Below are 26,360 nucleotides of genomic sequence, written 5' to 3'. Positions count from 1 at the left end.
ATCATCTCTTTCCAACAAGTAATTGTCTATTTGGCTTAAACCCAGGCACACAGCCGAGATCTTCAAAAATAAGGGTGAGAGGAGGGCAACCCTGGCGCGAACAAAGTAAATAAACAGATTAAGAGAAGATGTAATCCAATTTGCTGCATGCCAAAATATTTATTTAATGTTTACATCACATCTCAAAAATCAGCAGATCAGTGGTAAAAACTTCATTGTATGTCAATGACATTTTATTTGAAAAGTCTGCCATGCAATACTGAGCAGCTTCCCAGTAACATAGCAGATGGTATATTTTGGTCTAAGTTATGTCTAGGTCTTACTGATCACAAAACAAGTCAGCTGAAGTACGCTCTAGAGGGGCTACTGGATACAAAGAGAATACACCCTTTGGTGGCATTGTAAGAGGTAAAGTGTTGGTTCACATTCAGCCCTTCATGGTAGCCTCAACTGAACTCCACTGTGTGTTTACACAAATGCACTAGAGAAAAATAAGATGTCCTTCCTATTATTTTAAAGTATCAGCAGATATTTTGCTTCCCTCTCTACTTTCTTTAGTGCAATACTTGGAACTTAGTGACTTCATCCTCTCCTCCACTTACACTGTAACAGTTAATCTGTGGGCACACACCAGGTTCCCAGCAGGTAAAACCCAACACAATCCCATTGGAGACTCCAGAGCTTTTCTGATTTGTCCCAGCAGAAGACACAGCCCAGGGATGGTTTGATCCCCCACCTGATATGCCATACACCAGTGGGAAATACCCCAGCCAAGCTAACTACAATCTTAAAATTATGCTGTGAGAGCAAGTTTCTCCCTAACACGGGCATGGAAGCCTGCCCAGGCACATCCAGTCAGTGCAGCAGAAGAGAAAAAGTGAGCCATCTCTGAAAAGGTAAATGGGACAGCTACTGCAGCACAGGGCAGAGCCACACAGGGTACCCAGCGTGGCTCCTGGAAGCAGGAGAGCTTCATCAACATGAGGCTCTGTCCGAGGGAAATAACACCAGCAGCATACCATGCTGCCAACAGGCTGGCAACGCATGCGCTTCTGTACACTGCCGCACTGTGTGCTGAAGAATACCATCACAGTAAAACCACAAGGTCTTGTTACCCATTTTTAAAGATTTTCACCTGCTGGCACACAAAAAGAAGGAAACTATCAAGGTCTTAAATAAAGAAAAGAAAAAAAGGGTGAGAGAGAGTGTGTGCATGCAGGGTCAAGGGTGCGTTGCCAGGACTGAACACGTTTCCAGAATTGCGTACTTTGCTTCACACTAACCACCCAGGAAAACTCCAAGCATTTGGCTTAGTCCCTCTGTACTTCAACGGCCTGTATCGTATATAGGTACTGCACACTCCTAATTGTCCTTTCCTTACAGCTTGCACATCAGGAAGTACTCAGATACAGTAAGAGTGAGAAGCCCACACATTATAGATATAGGAGAGAGAAGATTTCTAAGCCCAGAAACACACCTGAGAACTGATCCTAAACTAACTTTGGAACAGAAAAGACAGCGATAGCACATGTTCTTCTATATAAACTCATTTAGAATAGATGGCACTTCACACATTTTAACCCAAGGCACTTAACAGAAATGTAGCACAACTATCCTCCTCATTTACAGAGGGGGAAAGAGCCGCATTGGGATGGTACATCAGTACCTGGAATTCCTTAGTCCCATATGTAACATTCTTGTCTAGCTGAACTGATTCAGCCCAACAGATCGGCATGCATTTCCCGTGGATGCAGGTAAAGGGTTATGTTAGCATCACCACTCACAATGCTCATGAACACGCTTCTTACCCAGGCAGTTGTGGCCATCATGAGCCAACATAAAGCCATCATAGCAAGTACAGCGGTAATTTCCTGGAATGTTGAAACACTCGTGGACACAGCCTCCATTGAAGTCATTATCACATTCATCAATGTCTAAGGAATAAAGCAAAAGTCAATATGATGGATGCTTGCTTGAGTGTAATAGACAGAGTTGCGACTGTGTAAATGTGAGCAGCAACTGCTGTCTGAAATCATCATTGTCTTGCAAATAGACTATACTTAACGCGTTACTTGCTGAATGTTTCTAAAGAGTGACAAAAAGCCCTGAGATTCCCATCTAGCTTTACTTTATAGTTTTTAAGGCTGCTGGTTAAACAACAAACTAATTATTAGACCAAGTGGTATTACTAGGTGAAAAGCCATGTAATTTGTTTGCCTGTGATTTTGTAAACAAGTAAATCAGGTGAAGAAACAATGACTATTTTGATTTAAAAATCATCCTCCATGTTCTAAGACGTTATTTTTAACGGCTCTGTCGTCTTAGAAATACCTCATGCTGACACAGGCAGAGCAGAGTGCTTCCATCACTTTACCTTCACATTTCTTCCCTTCACCAGTGTAACCCACTTTGCACATGCACTTGTACAGCTTCGGGGTGTTTTGACAAATAGCATCTGGGTGGCAGTCATCAAGCCCCAGGGCACATTCATCCACATCTGTGAAAAGACAAGATTCAGAAGGGATGTCAGAAGGTGGAGAACAGGGCATGTCTCCCGTACTCGCCACCGACGAGATGATGTAAGGCTGAGCACCTGTTTGTGGTGTGTGCGCACATGTTATATGCGTTTGTGAGTCAGGACAGAAACATGCAGAGACCGTGTCTGAACTTAAATTTGTATAATGCTCTACCTGCATATAGATGTACTTGTATGCAATTCAGATAAGCTCGTGTTAAGCTTTTGTACCCACTTATAAATACATCCAAAACAATCTATTTTGGGCTAGATCCTCCATGAGATTAGAGACCTCTAATTCATTAGGGACTGTTAATCTTTCTGGTTAACAACAAACAGTCATTGAAAGAGTTCTTGATCACATCGGTGACATCACCCTCAGGAAGCCCAATGATTTTTAAACTAACAAGAGAAGTTTACAGAAATGTACTTTCAAGGTCACCACCAACACATTAAAAGACTGACTTACCATTAAACAGATGTATAATTTATAAATAACGCCAATTTTTTTTAATACAAGAATAGTATCTGGTGAGCAGCATTGCCAAATCACCTGGCCAGCCATCACAAAGCACAGCATACTGAAGCAAGATATCCAGGTGGAAACTTCAGAGCAGAAGAAATGAGAAGAAAGGGAAACACCAACAGGAGGAAGTCCTGGAGACGAAGAAGTGTAGACAGAAGAAGATGAAGAAAAGTTATGGGCAGCAGAAGACATCAGCAGAAGTTTTTGTACAGCAGAAGAGAATTCAAACACAGAAACAGGAAGATTGCCAGCAACTGGCTAAAAGGAAGAATTGCAGAAGCAGCACCCTACCCAGGTACAAAAAGTGACTCCTAAAATCACAGGATGAATTGCAGGAGTATCAGCAGAAGGTGACTACTTAGCCAATTTTTATAGTGGGGATCACTTTCTAATGGGGAATTTCAGCCAGCACCTCTCCCATTAACAATTACAGCATTCATCTCTCCCCCCCCCCCCATCACAAAATATGCCTGTAGGTACTGCAGCAGTTGCCAACTTCAGAAAGTGTTCATGTAGTTTTAACTCCTAATGGCATTTGGCAGCGGGAATCAAGGCAAAGAGCCAGTGCTACAGCAGCAGTGCTCTCCTGGCTCTCAGGTGCACACAGAACCGATAACAGCGATGGGGTCCTGAGATAGTACCTCCAGAAAGCAAGGGAAAGGTGGAAAACAGCCAGAGAAAGTGGCAGAATCCACTTCCTTTCAAAGGAGAACAGTCAAGCCATTAAAAAATAGGGGAAGCAGGGAACTGAGGGAGCAAGTCATGCAAGGAGGGGTGCAGGGAACTGCTATGGGGCTAGTGGGATTCAGGTAGATGGGGCAGGAGGAAAGGATGGGTAGGGAAGACAGCGGGCAGAAACAAGCATTAGCTGCATGCACTGGCTGCGTACTCCCTGCGCAGTAAGCTCTCCCCTTCCCAGCCCGGGCCAGGGAGGCAGGGGCACACCTGCCCCGGCAAGGCGGGTCCCAGAAAACACACACCAGGGAGGGGGCTTCTCTCAAAGCTATAGCACAGAGACGTCAACTAGATCTCATATCAGCGGCAAAACGGCCATTCTGCTATTTTATTTTTGCACTAATCCTCTGCTGTTCTGTCTGCAGCACGCAGGGAAGAACAGCAGCAAAACCCTCCCCATTAATGCATACAGAAGCATGGAAAAGAGGGCTAGAAAAAAAATCACTAGGCACGGGGAGCGAGGTTTCCTCATGTAGTGACAGTAGCCTGAGCTAAAGAGAGACCCTGGAGAAGGGAGACTGTGAGCAAACATCACAGCCTTAAACTTGGCAGTAAGGCGGACGCGGAGGAGGCTACGGGAAGAATTACTGGGTTTATTCCTCGGCGACCAAAGGCAGATGAAGCCGTGATATACGCAGAGTTTACTTCCCCGCTCCTTCGGCAAAGGTGAGACGTTAACCAGGTGCCCTCCCCCTCGGGGGTCAGCCCTGCTCCCAGGCGAGGCCGCCTGGAAACCGGCCTTTGAAAGCCACCCGCGGTGCCTGCAGCGCCGCGCGAGGAGCGACCCCCCCGCTCGCCCCGCCAACGGCCGCACCTCACCTCGGTAACGGCCGCCGCTCGCCAACGGCTCCCCTTCCCTTCGCCAGCGGCCTCCCCCGCCCGCCCACCCCGGGTGCTGGCCCCCGGCAGCGATGGCCAGGCGCCCGGAGGGAAAGCCGCCCGCCGGGGCGCCGGGACGGCCAGGTGCCCCGCGGGGGGAGCCGCTGTCCAGGGCTGACGGCGAGCCGGCGGCGCGGCACTCACCGGGCAGGGGCAGGGCGGCGGGGGCGCCCGGCGCGGGCAGCAGCAGGAGCAGCAGCGGCAGCGCCCGCGCCCCCGCCGCGCCGCGGCGGCCGCCGGACCCCATCGATGGCGCTGCGGCGGCGGCTGCGCTGCTGCTGCCGCCGCCGGGCGGGAGGAGGCGGCGGCGGCGGAGGGCGGCGTCTGCGGGCGGCCGGCCCGCCTCGCACTGACAGCGGGCGCGGAGCGGCGGGGCGCGGCGGCGAGGGCTGGGCGGGCCTCCCCTGCCCGGGCCTCCCTGCCCTCCCCGCGGGCCGCCCGGCGGCACCCAGAGCCGATGAGCGCACCCTCTGCACGCGAACCGCCCCATCCCACGTGAAAACCCTGCACCAGCCGCACCAGGGCACCCACCCACGGCACCGGCGTTCGAACACCTGCACACGCCCTAAACACAGATGTCCCGGAGAGCCGATGAGTCCTGGAGGTAATCAAATACCTCACACGCGGGCTGTGGGTGCCAGCGGCAAGTGTATTGGAACAGGTGCTCCCCTTTCTGGAGCGGCCCATAAAACGGCCTCTTTCTAGTAGAGACAAGCCCATGCAAAGATGCTGTCTGACTGCATCCTGTCACAACCCACATATACACAACTCACTCGAGCCTTGCTTGTCTTCTTCAAACATACAGTATTACAATTTTTACCAAGTAATTACACCCCACTGCAGCACGTGAAGTCCCCGTCTGAAGGCCGTACCAGAACCCACAACATCACACCACCAGCCCCGGCCCCATCCCACCTCCTTTCCCAGCCAGGGACTTCTCACAGCTGTCCTTCCTTTGGCAGGTAAAAGCGGCCTATCCATTACTCAACGAAATTATAATTTCGTAAATGTTGTTTGACCTTTCACACAGCAAGTGACAGCAAGCAGTATTCTTTTCCACCCCTCTCTCCCATCCCCATTTCGCTGCCTTTTCTCTTTTGTTTTGTTCTGTGAGAAATACTGAGCTATTTCTAGTTGTAAGGGTGGTTTATACACATTAGTAAATCTTCGGAGTGAAACTTTCCCTCAGTCTTTGTCTTTGTTTCCTTAATGGTAGCTATAAATTACCACTTTCCTTTCTCACTGGAGCATCAGGCTTCATTGCTTTTGAAATGATCAAAGTTATTCTCTTCTAAAATCCAATGAGAAACAACCTATTGTATCTCCTGGACGGTTTCAGTCTTAGTCAAACTCATCTATAAATGCATAAAGCTGCTCATTAAACACCCCAAGGATTCTCCAGCCCCGCACCATACCCCAAGCCTCCCCTACCAACAGAAAGTAAAAAACGAATGAAGACTTTCTCAACAGTTTCCATGATCTCATGAATAAACAATCATACTTAAAATGGGAATTCGCACATCCACACACCTCTCATCTGGGGATATCGGTCAAGGTGTCTCTACAAACAATTCTCCCAAATGCACAAAGAAGCCATCTCCTATTGAGGTACGTGACTACAAGCTACCTTACAGAAAAGCTGTTACATATTTCAGGCACTTTCCAGTCAAGGTTCCTCAATGACCTTGACCAATATTAATTTAATTAAAATTCAGCACAAGATTTTATGAAAGACATAAAATCTACATATGAAGAGTGTAGCAGAAAAAACAGTAAGAGACACTGAGAAGACCCTTATACCCAAACAACTAAAGCTTTCCAAGACACAGTAAAAGCAAACCATCTTTCTTACTTCTGTAAACTAAAATATAAAGTGACACAAATATTTGGGAATGCCTGAGTTAGATCAAAAGATCTCAACACAGCTTGGAAAACAAGCAGGAACAATATTAAATTTATCTTAGTTAATGAAACCATTTCTTATACATAAATCTCAAAGTGCTTTGTGAAGGATCCTAGCTATTATTTCACATACAATACTCATTTGTTTACGATGAAGAATTGCCATTAAAACATCTCTTTAAAGACACAAAACAGACAGAAGCTCAGACCTCAACTCAGATGTCTTTCTGGAGCCTTCTTAACTATTTCTATCCAACTATAGACTCAAAGTGACAGATGACCTCACTAGGCACTAAGGTCTTTACCAGGACAGAGAAGCTAGAAAAATTGTTAAGACTCAACTTCAGCAATAAGTTAAGTATGATGAAAGAAAAACAAATGTACCAGGGCAGTTCAACAGGAAGAGACTCCAAATAGCACTGTTTGGGGTTTTTTCAGCAATTAAAAATAAAATCAAAGTTTTAGGGAGAAAAATAGCTACTGGTAAATATCTGCAAGAAGGAAGCATATGCAAACAGGATATTTTCATACATTATGCATACTGATCCTAAAACCAATAGCAAAGTTTTTGCTCATCTAGATACTATACAGCATTTTAGTCTTGAACTAAATTTTCTCAGTATTGTGTGGACCAGAGTCCCATTCAGTTATGTTTCACACATGCTTTGGGGAGAGAGAGGTTTGGTTGTTTTATGTTTGGAGAAAGGCTGCATATCAGAAAACTCGTCTGCTTTTCCCAATTGTACCAATGTGTGTGCTCCCTTACAATCTTGCAAAACGTAGAACTTCTTCCTGCTAACACTGTCTGATCTCTTTGGACTGCCAGGAGCACAACACTGCTACAAACACTGTCTGCTGCTCCAAAGGAACTCTTCCATACAGACAAGATCCCCAATTCCCCCCTGCCCTCCACTTCAACTATCACTCATAGTTGCCTCACACTGAGAGATCGAGACTAAGCTGCCACAGAGCAGTCGGATGTAGAAACTCCTCCAGAAATCCTGCATCTGATCTCCTGAATTGAATAATTTTGTCTGAAAATTTGGGATTAAAAACTGCTTTATAATCCTTGTTAAATTTTATTATTTAATGATAAGCAAACATTATTTGAAGACATCTAGATTGCCATTTCATTTGTACTTTAGCGTAGTGAGAAGCAGTGTGGGTCTGCTGGGCTGAGCAACAGTGCATCACATTGACCCAAAATTTAACATGACTGAGCGAGCATAATGAGTGCTTGTGACAGAAGCCCAAAACAACTGGGGGGGGGGGGAATGCCAGAACAAAAAAGGGAAAGGGGCAGACAGACAAGTAAGGAAATACTTTCAAATATTTAATTATTCCAAAGCTTTTCACACACACAACGTCTCAGAGCTGTACTTTCAAGTCTTACTCATTTCCGTATGTATACTGGGTTTTGAACAATTGTTTTTCTTTTAAATGAATCACTCAAACTTTTGCACTTGCACTTTCTATCTGAGTATTCAAGGGTTTTCCAAGCTAGCGAATAGGTTGTTGAGTTCTACATAAAATAACACACCTTCAGTAATCACCATTCAGTTTTGCAATTTAACAGTGGCTTTCACTGGGAGTAGGACCTGCACATGGCTTATGTCAAACAATGAGGAAATCTGGGGTTCCTCTGGTCACAAGGAGTCTAAAAGATCCTCTCACTTAATTTATATTCCTTGTCTAAGTCTTTTTATGCCACTGATAGAAAAACTTCCCTGAAACAAACACCAGATCCATCAGTGATATTTTAAATGTTGTAGGATCTGTATCTTAAAATGCCACCGAAGAAGAACGGTTCCTGTTTATTGCAAGACTGCATATACTATGTTCTACTAATGAATATACATCTTTGGGTTAATAAGGAAAAAAGGATACTTTTTGCTATGTGAAATAACTTTTAGACAAAGATCTGCTTGGTGCAGCTCTGACATTTGTACTCTGTAAGAACTTTCCAAGTCTACAACAAATAACATGAGCACATTTGTCGACCCATGTGTTTGGACCAGTTAGTCAACAGATAATCATTGCCTAGCACTCAAACTCTCCTCACCAAGAGATGTTAATAAGCATCACCTTCTATAAAACCACCTCAGACCTGACATTTGGAAAAGCACTGTGAACCCAGCAGATGCACAACACACTTTCCTCATGAAGGCCCCTGTTCTTTTTGTTCCTTCCCCTTGCAGGAAGTCTGAAGGATTCAGGGCCACCCATGATGAAGGGAATGTGTTTCTGAAGCTGTGCTTACCTCACAGCTCCATCCAGGCCTGCCCCATGTCCATCCTCATAGTGCCCTGCAGAGGAATTAGAAGCAGCAGGTCTAATAAGCCTAGGGAATTGAGATCGTCTGTTTCTCAGAGAGGCAGGTTTGGCATCTCACACAAGCGCAGCACACCTGGCAGCAGGTACCAAGTTCACAACTGCAGCCCCCCAAACCTGTCCAAGGCTCAGGCCACCAGCACCACCTCATCAGAGCACGGGACAGGCCGAGTTCACCCTCTCAGCATCTCCCCTAGTGAGCCCACAGGATGACGCAATCAGTCGTTAGTAGTGCAGAATCACTGCCGGCTCAGGAAGACTGATGTGGTTCTCCCAAGAGAGATCTTAACAGTTTTCATTTTGCTTTGCTTAAAAAAAGCCTCCACCACAGACCAGGGTGTGTGTGTGTGTGTGTGTGAAGAAACAAAAAGAGAGGTGAAGGAAGCAGAGATACCTCCAAATAACGATCAAACTCCTTCCCTTCTGCGTTTCCCCTGATGGTATAAAATATCCAATGATGACCTCATACAGTCTGACACAGAGTGAATCCCACCAACTTCAGAATAGTCCTAACTTGAACCACTGTTCCCAAGCTGAGAAAATTACCTTCGGTATTTGTCAGCTTCAAACCAGAAATTTGTCAAAGCAGAAGTTAGCCATTGCTAATGTGCAGGTCAGAAGAATAAGCAAGTCTCTCCGGCTACAGCTGACAAAAGAGTGGGCAGCTCCCTAAAACACAGGAAAAATAGTGCACCTGAAGGATGAGCTCTTTTTTTTTTGCAGACACTCAGCTACTAAGGAATGGCAGAAACCATACAACATGGGGGAAGTGGCATTCATCCTTCTTACCTGTTCCTGCATTGCACGTGGGGAGGAACCGCAGAATCCAAGTGACTGAGGTTGGAAAGGACCTTTGGAGGTCATCTTGTCCAACCCCCCTGCTCAAGCAGGGATGTCCTGGAGAGTGCATTTTGGATGAAGCAGGAGATGAAAGTGAGTAAAACTGACTTGGTCTCCCTGCTTCTCACACAATTGACACATAAATCTTTTAGGACATAGGCAGCAGAAAAAGTTACAAAAGCATAACCACAAATGAGTTGCACTCACATTTGTTTACTACTCCACTCAAATATAAAAAACTATATTTAATATACAGTAAGGCAGGCAGAACCAGTTTCAAGGTGAGATAAGCAGAGCAATATCTAATGAACCAAGATTATACAGGGCTCCACTACATCAGTATTTACTTCAAATAATTCAAAAAGTGAATGAATGGAGAGGGAAGGAGCCATACTTTTGCCTCTGTGCCAGTACAACCCCTCTACCCAATAATTCTTCCTCTGGGACTGTCTGTCAAGTTAGATCTTACCCTGGGCAAAGACGGGGTAAAAATAGTAGGAAACAGGCAATATAGGCAATAATGTGTGGGCATGCATGTGTGTCACAGATGTTGTCAGAGCCTCAGAGATGGAGGACAGTGCTATTTTCTCACTTAACCTTATATTTGAAGCATCAGATAGTTACGTTTCCAAGAATTCTTCCTTCTCGGTATGGATCCTCTCACATAAAGAGAAAGGTTGACTACATGGTACATAGAGGTCACTAATTGTCTTTTTCAGAACATAAAATTTGGAGACCTCCAAATTTGGTTATTGGGATCAAAAGTGTTTCTAAAGTAGGAAAAAAGTTAATATAAATGGCAGCACATATGTGTGTGTGTACTCACAGATACTTTCCAAGATCTGCATTAGTCCCTTTGCCTTCCTGTTCTCCCCATTCCCCGATTACCGAGTAGGCATCTCTTCCACTGATGGCAGTCTGACCGACAACAATTGCTTGCAAGAACGCTACACTGGTGCTGGGAGGGAGGCAGGCAGGCATTTAATTGAACAGATCAGATACAAAACTGTACAAAAAAAAGCCTCCTGAAATCAGATGCTAAAATGTCATACATACCTGCAGTCAGGCAAAGAAGAAAAGATGATTAGCCAAATTATAATAAGGCTTTTGAAAATAGCACATTAATTCTACTTCTCATGTTAGAAGATGAATTTTATTGCAATTCAGCAAATGAGCTACACCTGTAAAACTGTTTTGTATATCCAATTCACATTTAATGTCCAATGGATTGAAATATCACAGGAAAAATAAAAAAAGGAAAACAGTACCTGGTTTTGTCATTATAATGTAAACTTCAATGCCCACCCTTAAAAAAAACCAAGCCAGTGATTTCCCCACATACTAAAATATATAGTTTATACGGTATTGATGCTTTATCTTCATTTAACAGCCAATCTCTAGGTATAAAATAAAGAACTACAAAGATGTGAAGTACGTGTACAATATCTTCAAGTATTTTCAAGTATCCTATAGTATCTCGCACTATGGACAAAAATTATTTGACAATATACAGAAAAAGTTAACTCTGAATAATTTCACTGCAGAAACCTTAACATATTCATGAATTCAAAACACATCAAAAATATGGATCATCCGGCTAGTAGGTCCCATTTGAACAATTTGAAAAATACTCTTCGTAATGGAAAAAGTTGTAGAATAGTCTTCAGTTCATGAATATGTTTTCAGCTACAGAATGTCAGATGGTTAAATTTATGGCAGGTAAAGGCTATTTTTTGTATAAACTTATCATCATAGTATTTCATTACATTTAAAACAAGTCTTTATACAAAATAAAATGCAAATTAATAAAGTATCATTGTATCAACTCTGACAGCATTAATCAAAGAAGCATAAATTATTGATAGTTGATAGCCTGTTTTTTTTCCTCAAATCAGGTATCAGCCTGTAAACACGTTTGGCCAATTTAGCACTATATATTTACTGCATTATGAACTACCTACTTTTTATCATTATATTTCTCTCTACAGAATGCATGTCTGCTGTTAAAAAAACATTATCTTTTCCCATTAACTGTTTAAAAAAAAAAAAAAAACAAACAAACAAAAAAACCAAACCAGCATAGCCACATTAACCTGCACCTATCAAACCTGCTCCCTTATTTTAGAAAAGTAACAGGGGGAAAAAAAGATTAAAATTGCATTATTCTATAGCTCATTTCTGAACAAAAAATGCAATGCAAGTTTTAAAAAGGGAGATGGATTTTACAAAGCTTTAGTTAAAGAGTAAAAGATGCCGACTACACCATTTGTTCTTATAAAGAGTCATCCAATTCAGCAGAATGGCATGGAAGGAGCAAATGCTGGATCTTAACATTATTCTGTGGGACTGATGCTACCTTCATCAATGAAAGAAGTACGTTGGTTTGTGGTAAACACTGAAGAGTGGTAGGGATTATGGCTGCTATACAGACTGACCTGTTCTTAGATATGCCAGCCAAGTCTCTTCCCAAAACCTTAGCACAGGCTACCGCGGAGCTATATTTAATATCTCAGTCTTCCTTGGTGGCCTCTGGATCCAACAAAACCAACATTTTTTTGCTGCATTTCAGAACCTTCTACTGCTCTTCAGTGGAGCAAATCCTTCCAGACTCAGAAGTCCATACCAAAAAGTGCTTTGAATCTTAATGGGATTAAGCATAGTCCCCCTTGTGAGAGAAGCAGGAAGAGTCTACCACAAAGTGGTCTTTCCTGTGAAAATAAAGCAACTGAGGAGCTGGGAAGATGACCTCTGCATCTTCCTTTTGCACCTGGACAGCTAGCACAACAGGGTGCTGTCACTGATGGACAGCTTCATCCTCCTGCGCTAGCCAAAGAACCACCGCTTGGGAACGAGCAAACCCCAGCCTGTGTCCATCCCAGGTATCACTAACTGTCATAATGAGGCCAAAAAGATCCACACCAAAGCAAGCCATTAAACCAATGGTATCATGCCACACTAGGTGAACTTGTGTAAAGGAAAAAAACCAACCAAACAAACAAAAAAACCACAACCCCCCCCAAAAAACAACAACAACAAAAACAAAACAAAAAAAACCCCACTTAATTCAGGGTTGATTACGTCATGTAAGATAAAATTAATCCATACTTAATACTGAGACACACGTTTTTAACAGGATCAACTAATCTGTTAAAGTCAAAATAATTAATCCAACCCTCCTTTCTTACATAGACATATTCCCTGTGAAATACACAGGCCTAGTAAAGTAGTCTTAAATATAGATGAAAGCACTGTAAATTTTTTTTTTTGCTATTATTAATACATAAATAAGTAATCTGGGGCAAGCGTATAAAGATTATCCCAACATATTAAGTTGAATACATGAAATTCTTAGAATAAAGTACATCTGTTTTATTTTTGCCTTCCAAAGATGGAAAAAAACAACAAAACCAAACCTGCACACAGAAAATACTTCTGTGAAATGCTCCTGTAAGCTCCAGACTGTGAAAGAATTCACACCCACCCAGCATGAGGAGTAGCTTCGACATTGCCCTTGCATCTTCCTAATGCTACTGTGAAATCAAAAAAGAATCTTGCTCTGATAAGTAGTGACAAAGGAACTTATCAGTTTAATAATGAAATAAATAGGACAAAGTAAAAATAGTCAAAAATTTAATACATGTGCTATACTTATAAATTATGGAAAAAAAGCCTATCACAAGATGTGACTAAGCTGTGGGTAAAGAAAAGGTGCTACAACATTGTATGAACTGCAAAACTTGGACTCTGCTTCTCAAAAGAGAGACAATACTGAGATAAGTTTATACAGTGGAGACCTCTTAAATACATAGCCCTGAACTTCTGTACAGTAATTTGTGATGCTGATAAATCAGCCTGTTCTTAAGTCACATATTCATTTCAAAGAGATTTTTATCAGAGGATTCAAATGAACAGAGATGCCTTTAGGCATTTGCCAAGTTCCAGATCTCCAATAAATTAAGCTTTCAAAATTTTTGTGTTTTATTGTAGAAGTGGACTAAAGCTTTCTCTGCTAAAAACAAAAGCATCCGAAATGAAGCAGACTGTGGCAACAGGACCCAAGATATATTCATTCAAAAGGAAAAGAAAAAACCTTACTACTCACTGTCTTTTCAGAAAAATTAAGAAATCCTTATATTTGTTAGTAAGGTATACCATTATTATTTTGTGGGGTATAAACACCTTTAGTCATCTGGCATTTAGGGAACTTGCATCCCTCTTTATAAGCAGTTAAGAGAATTAAAAGCAGCAACCATATACCAAACTTTGAAAGGCTGGTTCAAGTGGACACATTTTTGTGTTATGAACAATTATTCCAGGTTTTTCATTTAAGTGGGCTGCACTGTAAATTCTGAATTGCAACATAATATAGCCAGTTGTATCATAGATTTTTTTTTTTTAAAGACAAACTTACAAAACACAATGATAGGTTAAATAAATAAAAAACATCAGTTAAAAAACACGCTTAATTTCTTCTGTGCAATTACGTACCAATATGAAAAATATTACTTTGAGCTCTGCACATTTCATGGTTCAGTCTCCTGGATTTCACTAAAAATAATACTGACAACAAAAATAAAGGAAAAAATGATTTGTTGACACATCAGTGCTTTGGAGCTATTAAAAAAAGCACACATCAGATTTGTAGTTCCCTTGCAGCAGAACATGACTTGATACATTAAAATCAAACATTGGTAATAATGTTAATATATAAAATATTAGTTTAAAAACTATAGAATGACCTTCTCAGCAGAAATGGAGTGTATACATTGCGGTCTATGACATACAGCATATCTGAAGGCAAGTTCACAGAATGCTGAAAGGCTCACTGCACATTTTCTATGGCAAGGAAATACTGCAGCTTTAAAATAAGCTGCACAATACTCATCTCTATCTCTTTCACATGAAAGTGTGTAAAAAGCAAATCAGCAAATAAACTCTAAAATAGATTTATACCAAAATCCTCTTTTTTACATTGAGTTTACAGCTTCTATCCATTTGCCTGTACTATTTTTGGAGTTTCCTTCAAGAAAAGTCAAAGTTGCATTTTAGGGCCATGAACAAGTTCACGATACAATGTACTGGCAGACAGAACTTTTGCATACTAACAAGATTCACTCCTTGTTGCTTTTTTTTTTTTTTAAAGATAGTTTTTCCTGTGGGCCAAGAGGTCAAATATCGATTCCTTTGACAAGAGATGCCTCCAGCGTAATGTTGAACTCCTGCAAGGTCTGCAGCACTCGAATCAAAGAATTCACAAGAGTATGATCCTTAATCAGTGCTATGTCTTCATACATCTGTGCTGTGATTGGGCAGTCTGCAAGCAGGGCGATCCAGTGATGCAAAAGGTGGTCTCTGACAAAGTGGCAATTTGTAATTTGGAAATAAAAACAAAGCCAAGTTAATATCTCATTTTTATTCTTTGCCTTCTAAACAGACCTACCATCTTCTCCACATATTTTTATAAGGCAGGGAAGGGGGACTAACTGTCTGTGGAACTTGATTAAGTAGGGAGCATCTGAGAGATGCGTTTCTAGGCTTTCAACCCCTCACATCAAAAGATATGGTTCCCAGGAGGCCTGGAAGTCCCAAGCGGGCCCCAAGTCACTAGCCTGCTCCACTGCCTTTGTGTCAAGAGGCTTCTAGCTGGTCCCAGCTTCCCTCCTACCATGAGTAGGTGGAAGGTGAGGAATTCACCCAGTCATTAACTGGAGAGGCCTCACTAATGGATGGTTTTCTGTTTCTATCTTCCAACCTTGCTAGCTGTACACGAGATGGAGGCTATTCACACCAGCCTACTACCTTTCTCTCCTGATTCAGCTGCTCAGCTCTTTGGGATACTCAGTTTTGTATCTTGGATTTCCCACACTTCACATACCTAGGAACTCAGTCAGGGCATGGTTCACTTGATCCTTCTTTAATTACATCAAAGAACTGTATAAGTAATAGTCAAACAGCACAACCCAACAGTTGTGTGGCTTTATCTTACTAATATGCAACATCCTTTTCATTTTATTAAAATATCAATATTAACAGTAACAACAACAACAAAGAAGTTTCTTTATACCTGGCTCCAAGACACACCAGCATCTGAAACTTGCCATCCTTCCCAATGTTTCTAGGGGTGTTGTTGATAGCAGTGATAAAGCGACAGAAATTCCTGGCCCTTGTCTGCCAGTTCTCTTCTGGGACCATTTCATTCTGCTCAAGGGTCTCATAGTACGTTTGTGCTTTTTCTTAAAAGAATGGTGGGAGATAATGAAGTTTCATCAGTGCATATAGCATTCCTAAAATATCTGAACTATCACTCTCCTGTGCTTGGAATAAAATAATTAGGCACTATGACCTTCAAATTTAGATGATTAAATTTAATACCACCTCAGTATAATGCTTCCCCATAAGCATGCTTACAAATCCATAAGGCTATCTGATGCCCATATTGGACCGTTGGCAACTCAGCATGAGTGACTGTGTCACAGAGGGGACAGTTAAAGTTGAAAGGCCTAGATTCAAAGCTCATCCATGAATTTCCTGCATGATTATGTCTAGGCATTGTTTTTTTCTGTTTGATTCGGTCCTGTGTTCCCCATATGTAAAACTGGGATTCCACTTCCTTCCCTGTGAACAGTGCTAAAGGGGTTCTAGTATCTACTGAATTTTGAGATGCTACAGTAAAATGATGATATAAGGAGATGCTGACAAGATGCCTCCAAGAAGTATGCTGTTCACACCAGCTGAGACACAGTGGCAATGAAAAGGCACACGGATGGATGTATTTCAAAGACACAAGCAGGCTCTGGTATGTCTTCCTCCCACTTACCTAAAAAGTCCCAAATAAATACGTTTTTGAAGAGCCTTGGAGATTTAAATCCATGCTGAAACACTTGCTCAAGAGCTGAAACAAGCCCACTTTCTCCACACAGCAACAACGTCAGACTACCTCTCTGCAAGCACACACAGAAAGCACACACACTTATTATCTCAGTTTGGAAGCCTGGGACACAAGTGTCTCATGCATCTATTACTGAAACCAGTTTTTAAATAAACAGATGCCCAAAGTTACAGTCTACTGTCAAACAGTGGCTCCAGACAGGATGGCCCAGTTCTCACAAGTCCTGAGCATTTAAAAATTTTACGACATCTACAAACGAGGCTGAAGAAAGCAGTCTCAGGGCCTCGTTGTCATCAAATGAAGCCACAAAAAGGCCAAGATAAAGATCATGAGCACGTTTTACCTATAATAACCACTGTACAGAAAATTAAGAAAATATTTTCCTCTTTTACTAAGTAATAAAGATCACAGGTCCCTTGTAGCAGGTGTCTCAGACTGTTTGCTTATCAACAAAAACAACATTTAATGCCATTTTTAAACCTCAGAAAAAAAACCCCAAATTCTTCTTTAGAACATGATGGTAAATTCTATTTTGCAAAACCAGTGCATGACCACTTGAGATTATTGTGTAAATGTGATCACCAACCAGAATTATACCGTATATGAATTTTCCATGCTATACTGAACTTAGAAAAGACAGGTGCAGAAGGAATGGGAAGACCTATTTGTAAAAAATTAATGACTTTCAAGAGATACCCATACAGGAGCCAGCACTGCTCTACACCGTTCCTGCTCACAAGGACTGGATTTTGACGCTTTGACACAGGCATGCTTCTTAAGTTTGTTTCAGGAAATAACTGCTGTGTTGGTTAAGATGATTACATATATAATGCGGAAGTGTACCAGAGTCTTTGAGAGCACTTCTGTTTCACTTACAGAGGGGTGGGTGTGGGTGTTGGTCTCTTGTTTCTTTAAAGTGGCCCATGGGTTTTCATGTTTTAAGTAGCAAAGATAATGCAAAACAGGCATAAAAAAAGTAGCCAGTACTCAATGTAGATGTAAAATGTCGGTTAATGCAGAACAAACTAAACAGGAGGCAACACTCTTGACAGTGGTACAGGTAGAATCCTCACCAGAATTTGACTAATAACACATTTTCCAATAACAGAATGTTAACATTTAAATTAACAGAATGCTCCAGTTAGCAGCAAAACTGGGGTATTTGAGGATGTACTATTCCAACAGTGTAGTCTCAGTATCTCATTTTTGCTTCACTTAAGGAATTTTCAAACAGATGGCTGTTCATTCAGTTTAGTTATTTCTGTTATATATTCTACAATGCTTACTAATAAGAGTTTTAAGACAGGAGTGCCACTACACAGACAACACAACTCCTCACCTCCTTCTCTGGCTTGTGGAAATGCTTGACAATACCATTGACAGCTTCACCAATAGCTTCTTGTATCTGACCAGTATTTAACTCTGCAAAATAGAAAAATATATCCAGTCACTCTGTAACAGCTTTAGAAATTGTACCTGTGCATGAGGGACAAGGCATACCACAAACAAAAACCAAAAAAAAAAAAAAAAAAAAAAAAAGAAAAAGAGAGGAACATGAACCAGTATAATCTATAGTGTTAGTGAAAAGGTGCTGGACTATGGGCAATAGAAATCCAATTCTACTTTTATTTACTATGGAGGATGTAGAAATGGAGATGGCTTGTTTATAGTCTATATCAAAGTTAACACTGTGGTGTTTCAACACAACAACAGGTGGAAAGGCTTTTTACATATTACATGCATTTTCAGACCAGGGCCCAAACCTAAGAAAAGGAGATGTGCTTTAATTAAGACCACCAAATCTGGGCATCCTAGAAATAACTTCCTGTGATAGTTTCACTGTAAATGCAAGCATACTTGGGAGCAAAGTAACCACCCAATTTATCAGGAATAAGACAACCCCAGAACACTGATCTCAACAGAAAACTGAAGTCCATGAATAGAAACCACTAGCAAGCTTTTTCATCCATGAAAGGTAGATAGAGACAGGACAGCAAATTTCTACCTCCCTCCATAGCATTCATTCCACAGATGAAGGACCAGAATACAGAAAACACCACTAGGGCTGCTGGACCAGGAGTCCAGAGACATCTTCTTTCCTTCCATCCTTGGAGACTTTCAAAACTTGAGTAGATAGAACAGGTTGCTCAGGATTATAACTCAGAAGTTAGATGGACTTTGAGCAGGGGGTTGGGCTAAGTGAGTTTCACAGGTCCTCTGCAAGCTACAGTTCTAAAATACAAGAAAACCTACAGTTCTGTTTGCAAGCAGCTCTCCCCAGGTGATGATGCAGAACAGTACAAGACAAGACATCCCCCACCACTCACTTGGCTTATTGTTTGGCGATATAGTGACAAATCTTCTGATCATGCTTGGCGACTGCTGCAAAGGAGGGGTTCGGCACTGCCGCTCATCAGCCTCAGTGTGGGAAGTCAGCAACTCTCCCACCAGGATCCTCTCTAAGCTACCATCATCCATTCCTTTTCCAAGCCACCTTCCACAGGGAAACCTAAGAACATAAAGGAGATAAAGGAGGATCAAGTCCTTCAACCCAGATTCACTTCCATGCCAAAGACTTGCAACTGCAGTTGCATAAAACCCCAGTTCTGCTAGTATAGTTATTAGAAATACTTCACTCATCTAGCAACAAATAAACCAAGTCTTGGTTTTGGCTTTTGCCAGCAGAGGGAGCAAAAGTAAAACGGCTTTTCAGTTCCAGGTTTGTACTAAATGTTGCACTAGATGATCTGCAAAGCAAACAGTGCTGGATTTTGTCTTGTGTCCTATATGTAGCACATGATTTGAGGGCTACAGAGGAAAAGAGTTAGAAGGGGCAGACCCACTACACACTGTAGATGGGTGGTGAAATACACCTATGCTTTCATTGAATATGTTACATAGCAGGCCAGCCACAAAAAAAACCCAAACATATACTTAGATGCCAAAACACCAATACATCTATTGAAATTGGGATATTAAATCAGACACTAGAAAGCACATGTGCTCACTTGCTCATTATCACTTTCTATGAACGAATGTTGATGTCAGTTTAATCAGCTTAATTGGAAAACTGAACAGCATCCAAAAAGAGAATCTTGCCTCTTCATTAAATTACAAACAAACTGGCATGCAGAACTCCGTGAACTTACCCCATCAATTTGTCATCAACATGAGCCTGACAGTTTCTCTAAACAAAGGACAGGGCATCAAACTATGCTGTACCTAACACAAATAAATTTAATTCTTACCATAAACCTCGTTCCTTTACTTTCACTATGCAAACACAGGTTTCTAACAGTCATAAGCCCTTGTGTTCCAGCTTGTGTCCAAAGACCTCTCTCTAACACCTAGAGCACTCGGCCTTAATACAAAATACCACGCATATTTGGTAAGCAGCAAGCTCTAACTCGCTATTTCTTCCTTGGGCTCAAGAAAGATTATTTTTAAGATGTGTAACAGTCAACTCATCTTCTCCACCAATGTTTGGAGGCTAGACATGAGCATCTGCAAACTGAAAACTCTGTTTAATTTTGTAAGAATCACGACTTGTTTAATGCCAGAAGCCAAATGACCTTTCTATGCCTTCGGGTAGCAGCAGCTGTAGACACAGAGTTCTAGGAGATAAGACTTTTCTAATCAAACGAGCCCTACTGTGCCAGCTCCCTGCAGAAATTCTACTTACCCAACATGAAATGTCAGGATGATACTTACTTGTAAGTATGGCCTGTTATTTCATTTCTGACCATAACATATTCCACTAGCCACTTGGCATACAGCCCTGAATTATCATGTCCTATTTGCACTGTGGTCAGTTTTCCCAGGTTCTGGCACTGCAAATTAAACAAAGAGTTTGTCAGAGTAAACTGAAAGAGAGCAGCATGTTGGAGGAGTAAACTATCAGGGAACATGCTCAGACAGGGAATCAGAAATGTGGTTCTCCTCTTCTGACTGCATGATTGATTCTGGGCTTTTTAGGGGTAGGCTGCTTTATTTGGTTTTGTTTGCTTGCTTTGTTTTGTTAAATACTATTTTGGTCTGCAGAGAGAACATCAGTTGAACTAGATTTTTCAATTAAGTTTTAACCAATGTGTGCGCACACACAAAAATCAGAGCAGAATCACTTCTTTGTTTCCAACAGAAGAGGATATGACACCTCCCACCATTACAGCACAAAGTTGTAATATAAAGACAGTCTTGTCCATCCTTGTGCTAAGGATTTGTCAGTCATTTTGCTATGCATGTTATTAAATATAGATTAAATTTGATATGTACAGGCACAGGAAGTATTTGTGACTAACCACATAGACTAAAGATACAAAATGTATGGCAAGATGGTACAGCAAGGGGAGAATTTAAAACTGAACAAACAGAACATCCAAAGCATTTTTTGTATCAAGCAATACAAACCTCAAAAGTCATTTCTAATATATTCCTGGGAATCTGCAGGACTCCTGTTTCACCCAGTTCTCCCGAGATACAGATCCAAGGATTGGCTGTAAACATTGAGCCACCAAGTTTCTTGCTGGGAACAATCAATATATGGTATGGTATCACTGCAAACACAAGAAGAAATAACACTCCAAAAATGAAGAAGGATAATTATGTAACCTCTTTAATGAGGAGAAGGCAAAAAAATAAGTCATAAAATAATACTGCAGTACCATGAAATGTTAAAACAACATCAGAGCTGCTATTTAATCATGCTAACATTTGCACACTAAGCACTGATTGACAATCAGGAAGTGTACGCATAGCAGTCATTAAGAAGCAGAGCTGATAGCAAAACACTGTCAAATGAAAAAAGAAATATGGATGGAATAACGCCTTCACTGAGTATAATAACTTTTCATTCACCAGCCTCAAAACATGTCATGAAGATGGTTACTTGTCCCCAGCTTAGAGACAAGGAAGTAAAGACAGAATATTCATGTATCCAGGACTACGTTGTAGCTCAGCATGCAACTCAATGCTCAACTCCTAGCTGCCTGCTTTTGTGTGTGCATGTATACACACTACACAGCTAACACCAATTCCCATTCAATTACTAACCCAAGTCTTTGTTTGCAGGGCTTGCTTGCAGCAGCATTCACTACTGTAGCTGAACAAATTCAGTGAAAATACATTATAATGCTGCAAGTTTCTCTGTACCATGTTGCTCTTAGTTATGCTAACTGTAAGACTTCTTGAATTTAGAAAGAACAAACAATTTTTTTCCCCTCTAACTGGCACCACCCACATGCTCAAACACTTTCTGGTCCCCTGGTTTACCAGTGACTAATTCAACATAGTATCACCTGAGTTACAGCCCCTTCTCTGACTCAGGAGGCATGTGCTCCTGAGGAAATGCACATGCTCTTCAATCGTCTAGCATCTCAGGCACAGCCCCCTATTAACCAAACTTTTATAACAAAATCCAATTATCTGAATGGTCGTTGCATTTCTTGGCGATCTGCCCTTCTTTTATAGTGTGTAAATGGATTATAGTTAGGGCTTTTCAGCTATGGCGTTTAATACATTTCTCCCTCAATGACTCCTCAGCTGTCAGTGCCCTCAAGAAAGCATTTGGTGGTTGGATTTTCTTAAAAGCTTGATGCTCATAGCATTTAAGAATGAATTAAAATGTTTCCCTTTTTATTTTCTGTACTGATAGTCTTAAAGTAAGTGACAATTTAACTGCATCCAAGAGACCAGATTTTAGCATTGTCCAGAACTTACCCACAAGACCAAAAACTATTTTGCTTAGATGTCTGCTTGCTTTGTCTTTCATACACATACATATGGATCATAACATACCATCAAGAGGAGCTCCTACCATGGGGCCAGAGGGGTCCTTACACACAACCCCACCCCCAATTTTATAAGCCTTGCTAAAGACTTTCCTTATTCTGCCTTACTAGTGAGGTCCTGTGGCAGCAGGCACACAAATGCATGAGAACTCTGTAACGCTTTAAGCATCAGCAACAACAGGTTAAAAGTTTCTCTAGGGCATCTTTTAAAATTAAAAAAAAAAAAAAAAAAAAAAAAAAAAAAAAAAAGAGTACTTCAATGTGTTCCAAAGTTCTGATGCAGCCCTCAATGGGCATTTCATTGTTATCCCAAACTCAGAGACAGGCGTGTGGCAAAGTAGGCAAAGCATGAAAATGGGAAAGTTTTTTTTGTTTTATTTTTAATTCCTAGCATGTGTTAATATTCTTACCTTGATAATGAACAATCCATACTATTCTTGTTTAGCATGATGCAAACAAGCCCACCACAACATTTTCTGTTGAGAACTCTCCCCCAACTAAAAGGATTAAAGCTGCCTGTATTTTACAAAGTTAGAAACAAAAGCCTTTGGTGACACAGAGACACACATTACTGCCCACCAGAGAGGATCGTAGAAATAGTGATACAGCATACACAGATGGATACCAGGAAGCAAGCAGAACAATTACATTAAGGCATGTTGCTCAGAGCTGTTTAGAATTTTGGATAAAGGACTCAAACAAATCTGGAAATCAGAGTACCAGGGAAAGCAAATACTTACAGATTGTTGTGAAAACATTGGTAAAGCAAAAGTAATCAACAGCATTGAATGACAGAAGATGATATAAGAATTGTTCTTTCTCATCATCACAGCGGAGGAATGCATAACGCTTGTAGAGTTTTCTGACAAAGCAAAACAAATAATCTGTCATAGTAACAAGATGCTTTCAGTGAAATGTTTTCTATTACGCATATTTATTAGGTAAATTATGAAGAATATGCAGGCGATTCAAATGACAAGTGATACTGGTAGAGCCAACAGTATTTAATGTGCCAAGATATGTCAACACTCTGCAAGCCTGAAGTGCATCAGTCCAATACTTCACACTATTTTCCACTCCTCAAAAGCAAGGTTTGGGGTGGTCTAAGGGCCTTCTCCCACCCAAAAACACCCCAAAAGATGGAAAAAGGACTTTTGTACTTTCTTGGAAAAAGTTATCTGACTTCTTTTGCCCATGTAAAATGACAGAACTGAAATAGAGTCCTTGTAAATTACTTCTGAGCAGATGGTGCCATGGGAGAGTCCTCCAGCACATGACATATGACCATTAGAAGACTGTTTTCAAAGAACACTAGGGCAAACACTGGGGTTGTATTAGGTCATAGGTGATAACCCAGGGCCTACAACAACCTGCACATTAAGCTAGGGAACAGCTTCAGTGTTGACAGTACACAGCTCCTGACATAACCAAAATCATTAGGCATGCAAAGGTGGCCTAAAGTCCTACTGTTCCCTTTTACTGGGTTGCAAACTCTTTGCTAGGACTGCAACTCTGCACAGAACTGCAACTTCTTTTAAGTGGAAGTATCAAAAGATGTAGCTCAGTAGCCTTCTCTCACTAGTGGAGACACTAATGCCTATGCAGAAGAATGCACTGTAAATGGAAACAATCTTATATACTTACTGAAATTACTCAAACACATTAGAGAATTTAACACTGCAAGACTTGCAGCTGAGAAACCTTGAAAAGAATGTACAACCTCAACCTTTTCAAGTGCAAATTTTGACAGGAAAATACTCTTAAAGTTACTCACTTGTACATAGCAATCACCACTATTTTTGTTAATTATGCAACCAATAAATAATACCAGTGTTGGTGAATAATCATAAAGGAAGAGCATGCCAAAATGCATCAAAATCCAACTGATGCTAGAGGAATATTCAAAACATCATGAATGCACAAATTAGGTGTTAGAAATGCTGACACAGCCGTGGATAGATTGTTCCTGCTAGGAGGGCATCCTGACAATTCCCCTCAATTTCAGATATCGATTACAAAAAAGTCAGCTAGTGGCTCACAAGCCAGAAATTTGCAAAACAAATCAGTGATGATTAGCACACACACATATTCTCACTTATATAACAAACATAACACCAGAGATTGACAGAAAATGTTCAATGGAAATAAAGATACTGAGCGTTAAATCAACTTAACCTGCCTGTAGCCACAAGAGCAGCAAACCCACAAAGGTCTCATGGGTGACCACGTCCATGTTTCACTTGAACAATCTGAACCACATGTTTAGACAGCCTGTCCGCAAGGGTATGTGCTGTCCTGACTTTTCAAAGTGCAAGATTTCTCAGTGTACTTGTGCACATAAAGGTTTGAGGGGAGTGAAGCTATGTGTTTTCCTTCTGTTCCCTAACTCCAGTCCCTTTGCAGACTAGAAAGAAGACAAACATGTTTCAGTTTTCTTATATTTTTTAGCAAATGCCAGGTGAGGAGAATGGGTTAATTAAAAGATCTAACAGTTGCTTCAAAAAAGAACACACAACCATGTTAACTGTAAAATGGCAGAAGCTGCATAATTACGTTTAGTACCTCACCAAACTTGGCAATGCTTCCTCTAAAAACAACACACAAAGCACACTTGAAATCCATGCTGCCTGGAACACCTTTCTTTAAGTAGGATATCTAAATATGCAGCACAAAACACACAAGATAACAAATTGATGTAATTCCCATGCAAGTTGCTCCTTTGCTTGTCACCTTCATTTTAAACATTTTTGCTGCTATCTCACTCTGTTCTAGAGAATCAGAATCTGTCTGATAGACCAACAGTACATTGGCCAGTGTTAAGAGAGTTGGGTTTTTTTCTTCTTTTTGTGGGGGGTGGAGTGTGGTGGTGTGTGGAAAGTCCTCTCACAGCATTTGTTCTGCATGGGACAAGCACTGCTAAATTTAACCTGATCTGGACTTTTGACTTCACTGGAGAGGCCTAACCTTAATTTAGAGATACAGGTAAATTTATTAGCTGTCCTCACTCTGTCCTTCAGCTTTTCCTTGCTCGCTGTTGGAAGGCTTCATCAGAAAGTCCAACATAATTCAATACAAGGCAAATCTCCAATAATTAGCCATTAGGGTTCAGGGGGATTGGGGGAGAGAAGACGTTTCTTGGAAGGTGATGTGAGCGGGAGGAGAGGAAAGGAAGAGCAGACAGCAGAGGTTAAGCTGTCTCCAGAAAGAAGTCTTCAATTAAAGCTAGGGTCCATACAAGAGAACCTGTAACTTCCACACAGTAAACAGTATATTCAACCTTATCAGCAATACATTTTTTTTTCTGCACAGGTTACACTGAATAAACCTCAAATTGTTACTTCTAAAACAATTAGTATTAAATATGGCCTGTACTCTGATTTGTGCAACTATTGACAAAGGAATTATTTATGTTTACAAAGATAATAATGTACATGTGCTCTGGACATCACCAGGTAAATAGGTTCTTGTGCTGAGCATTTCTCCTTTCGCCCTTCCAGATGCGTACTTAAAAGAAGCAGCACTAGCACAGAGTACTTTTGACAGTTTAAACCAGCAGTATTTGGAACTCTCTCCAGGTTCAAGTCTTCAGTTTTCACTCGCATCCCCCTCCTCCCCGTACTTCTTACACTTCTCCCATTTTCTTCCTATAGTACAAGTACTCTTTAGTGTTTTGGGTCTCAATGGTTGGGTCTTTTCATAATTTTTTGACGACTTCATATACAAGGAATTGAAAGTCACATATTTTGAAATGTTTAGGAGAAGTCATAAAAACAAAAAATGGATCATAATAGCAGATATTTGACTATTACAGAAGCCATTCACCTTATGTTCTTAAGCAGGCTATAAATGCAAAACCTTTACTGTGTAGGAGAGGACAAACAAAGCTGAGGCGCTGTCAGTTTGATCTAGACGTGTGGACAATCATGCTCTGAAAGATTTAGATGGAAGATTTCAAAA

At 41.1% G+C, this 26,360-nt stretch overlaps 2 protein-coding genes across 9 annotated transcripts in view; both read right to left on the bottom strand.

Moving 5' to 3' along the window:
- The window catches only part of SCUBE2 (signal peptide, CUB domain and EGF like domain containing 2), a 52,791-nt gene extending 40,045 nt beyond the window's left edge, over window positions 1-12,746 (bottom strand). For 3 of the 5 annotated variants that reach the window (XM_075502175.1, XM_075502179.1, XM_075502176.1), the window contains exons 1-3: window positions 4,800-4,939; window positions 2,375-2,497; window positions 1,809-1,934 (exon numbers count right to left, since the gene is read on the bottom strand). In XM_075502175.1, coding sequence (XP_075358290.1) covers window positions 1,809-1,934; window positions 2,375-2,497; window positions 4,800-4,902 — 352 coding nt within the window. In that variant the 5' untranslated portion in view covers window positions 4,903-4,939. Of the gene's footprint in view, window positions 1-1,808; window positions 1,935-2,374; window positions 2,498-4,799; window positions 4,940-9,434; window positions 9,558-9,677; window positions 9,939-10,554 lie in introns of those variants that run through there. The other 2 variants (XM_075502177.1, XM_075502178.1) reach the window with 2 other exon arrangements.
- Window positions 12,747-12,750: 4 nt separating this feature from the next.
- The window catches only part of DENND5A (DENN domain containing 5A), a 69,966-nt gene continuing 56,356 nt past the window's right edge, over window positions 12,751-26,360 (bottom strand). For all 4 annotated transcript variants that reach the window (XM_075502174.1, XM_075502171.1, XM_075502172.1 and 1 more), the window contains 8 exons: window positions 23,144-23,265; window positions 21,025-21,170; window positions 20,329-20,447; window positions 18,945-19,126; window positions 17,957-18,039; window positions 16,546-16,669; window positions 15,793-15,961; window positions 12,751-15,080 (listed from right to left, as the gene is read on the bottom strand). In XM_075502174.1, the coding sequence (XP_075358289.1) occupies window positions 14,897-15,080; window positions 15,793-15,961; window positions 16,546-16,669; window positions 17,957-18,039; window positions 18,945-19,126; window positions 20,329-20,447; window positions 21,025-21,170; window positions 23,144-23,265 (1,129 nt within the window). In that variant the 3' untranslated portion in view covers window positions 12,751-14,896. The remainder of the gene's footprint in view (window positions 15,081-15,792; window positions 15,962-16,545; window positions 16,670-17,956; window positions 18,040-18,944; window positions 19,127-20,328; window positions 20,448-21,024; window positions 21,171-23,143; window positions 23,266-26,360) is intronic.

The sequence above is a fragment of the Mycteria americana genome, chromosome 5 (genome assembly GCF_035582795.1).
Source record: "Mycteria americana isolate JAX WOST 10 ecotype Jacksonville Zoo and Gardens chromosome 5, USCA_MyAme_1.0, whole genome shotgun sequence".
NCBI lineage: Eukaryota > Metazoa > Chordata > Aves > Ciconiiformes > Ciconiidae > Mycteria > Mycteria americana.
The sequence above is the reverse complement of the archived record's forward strand: the minus strand, read 5'-3'. Positions and strand labels throughout refer to the sequence as shown.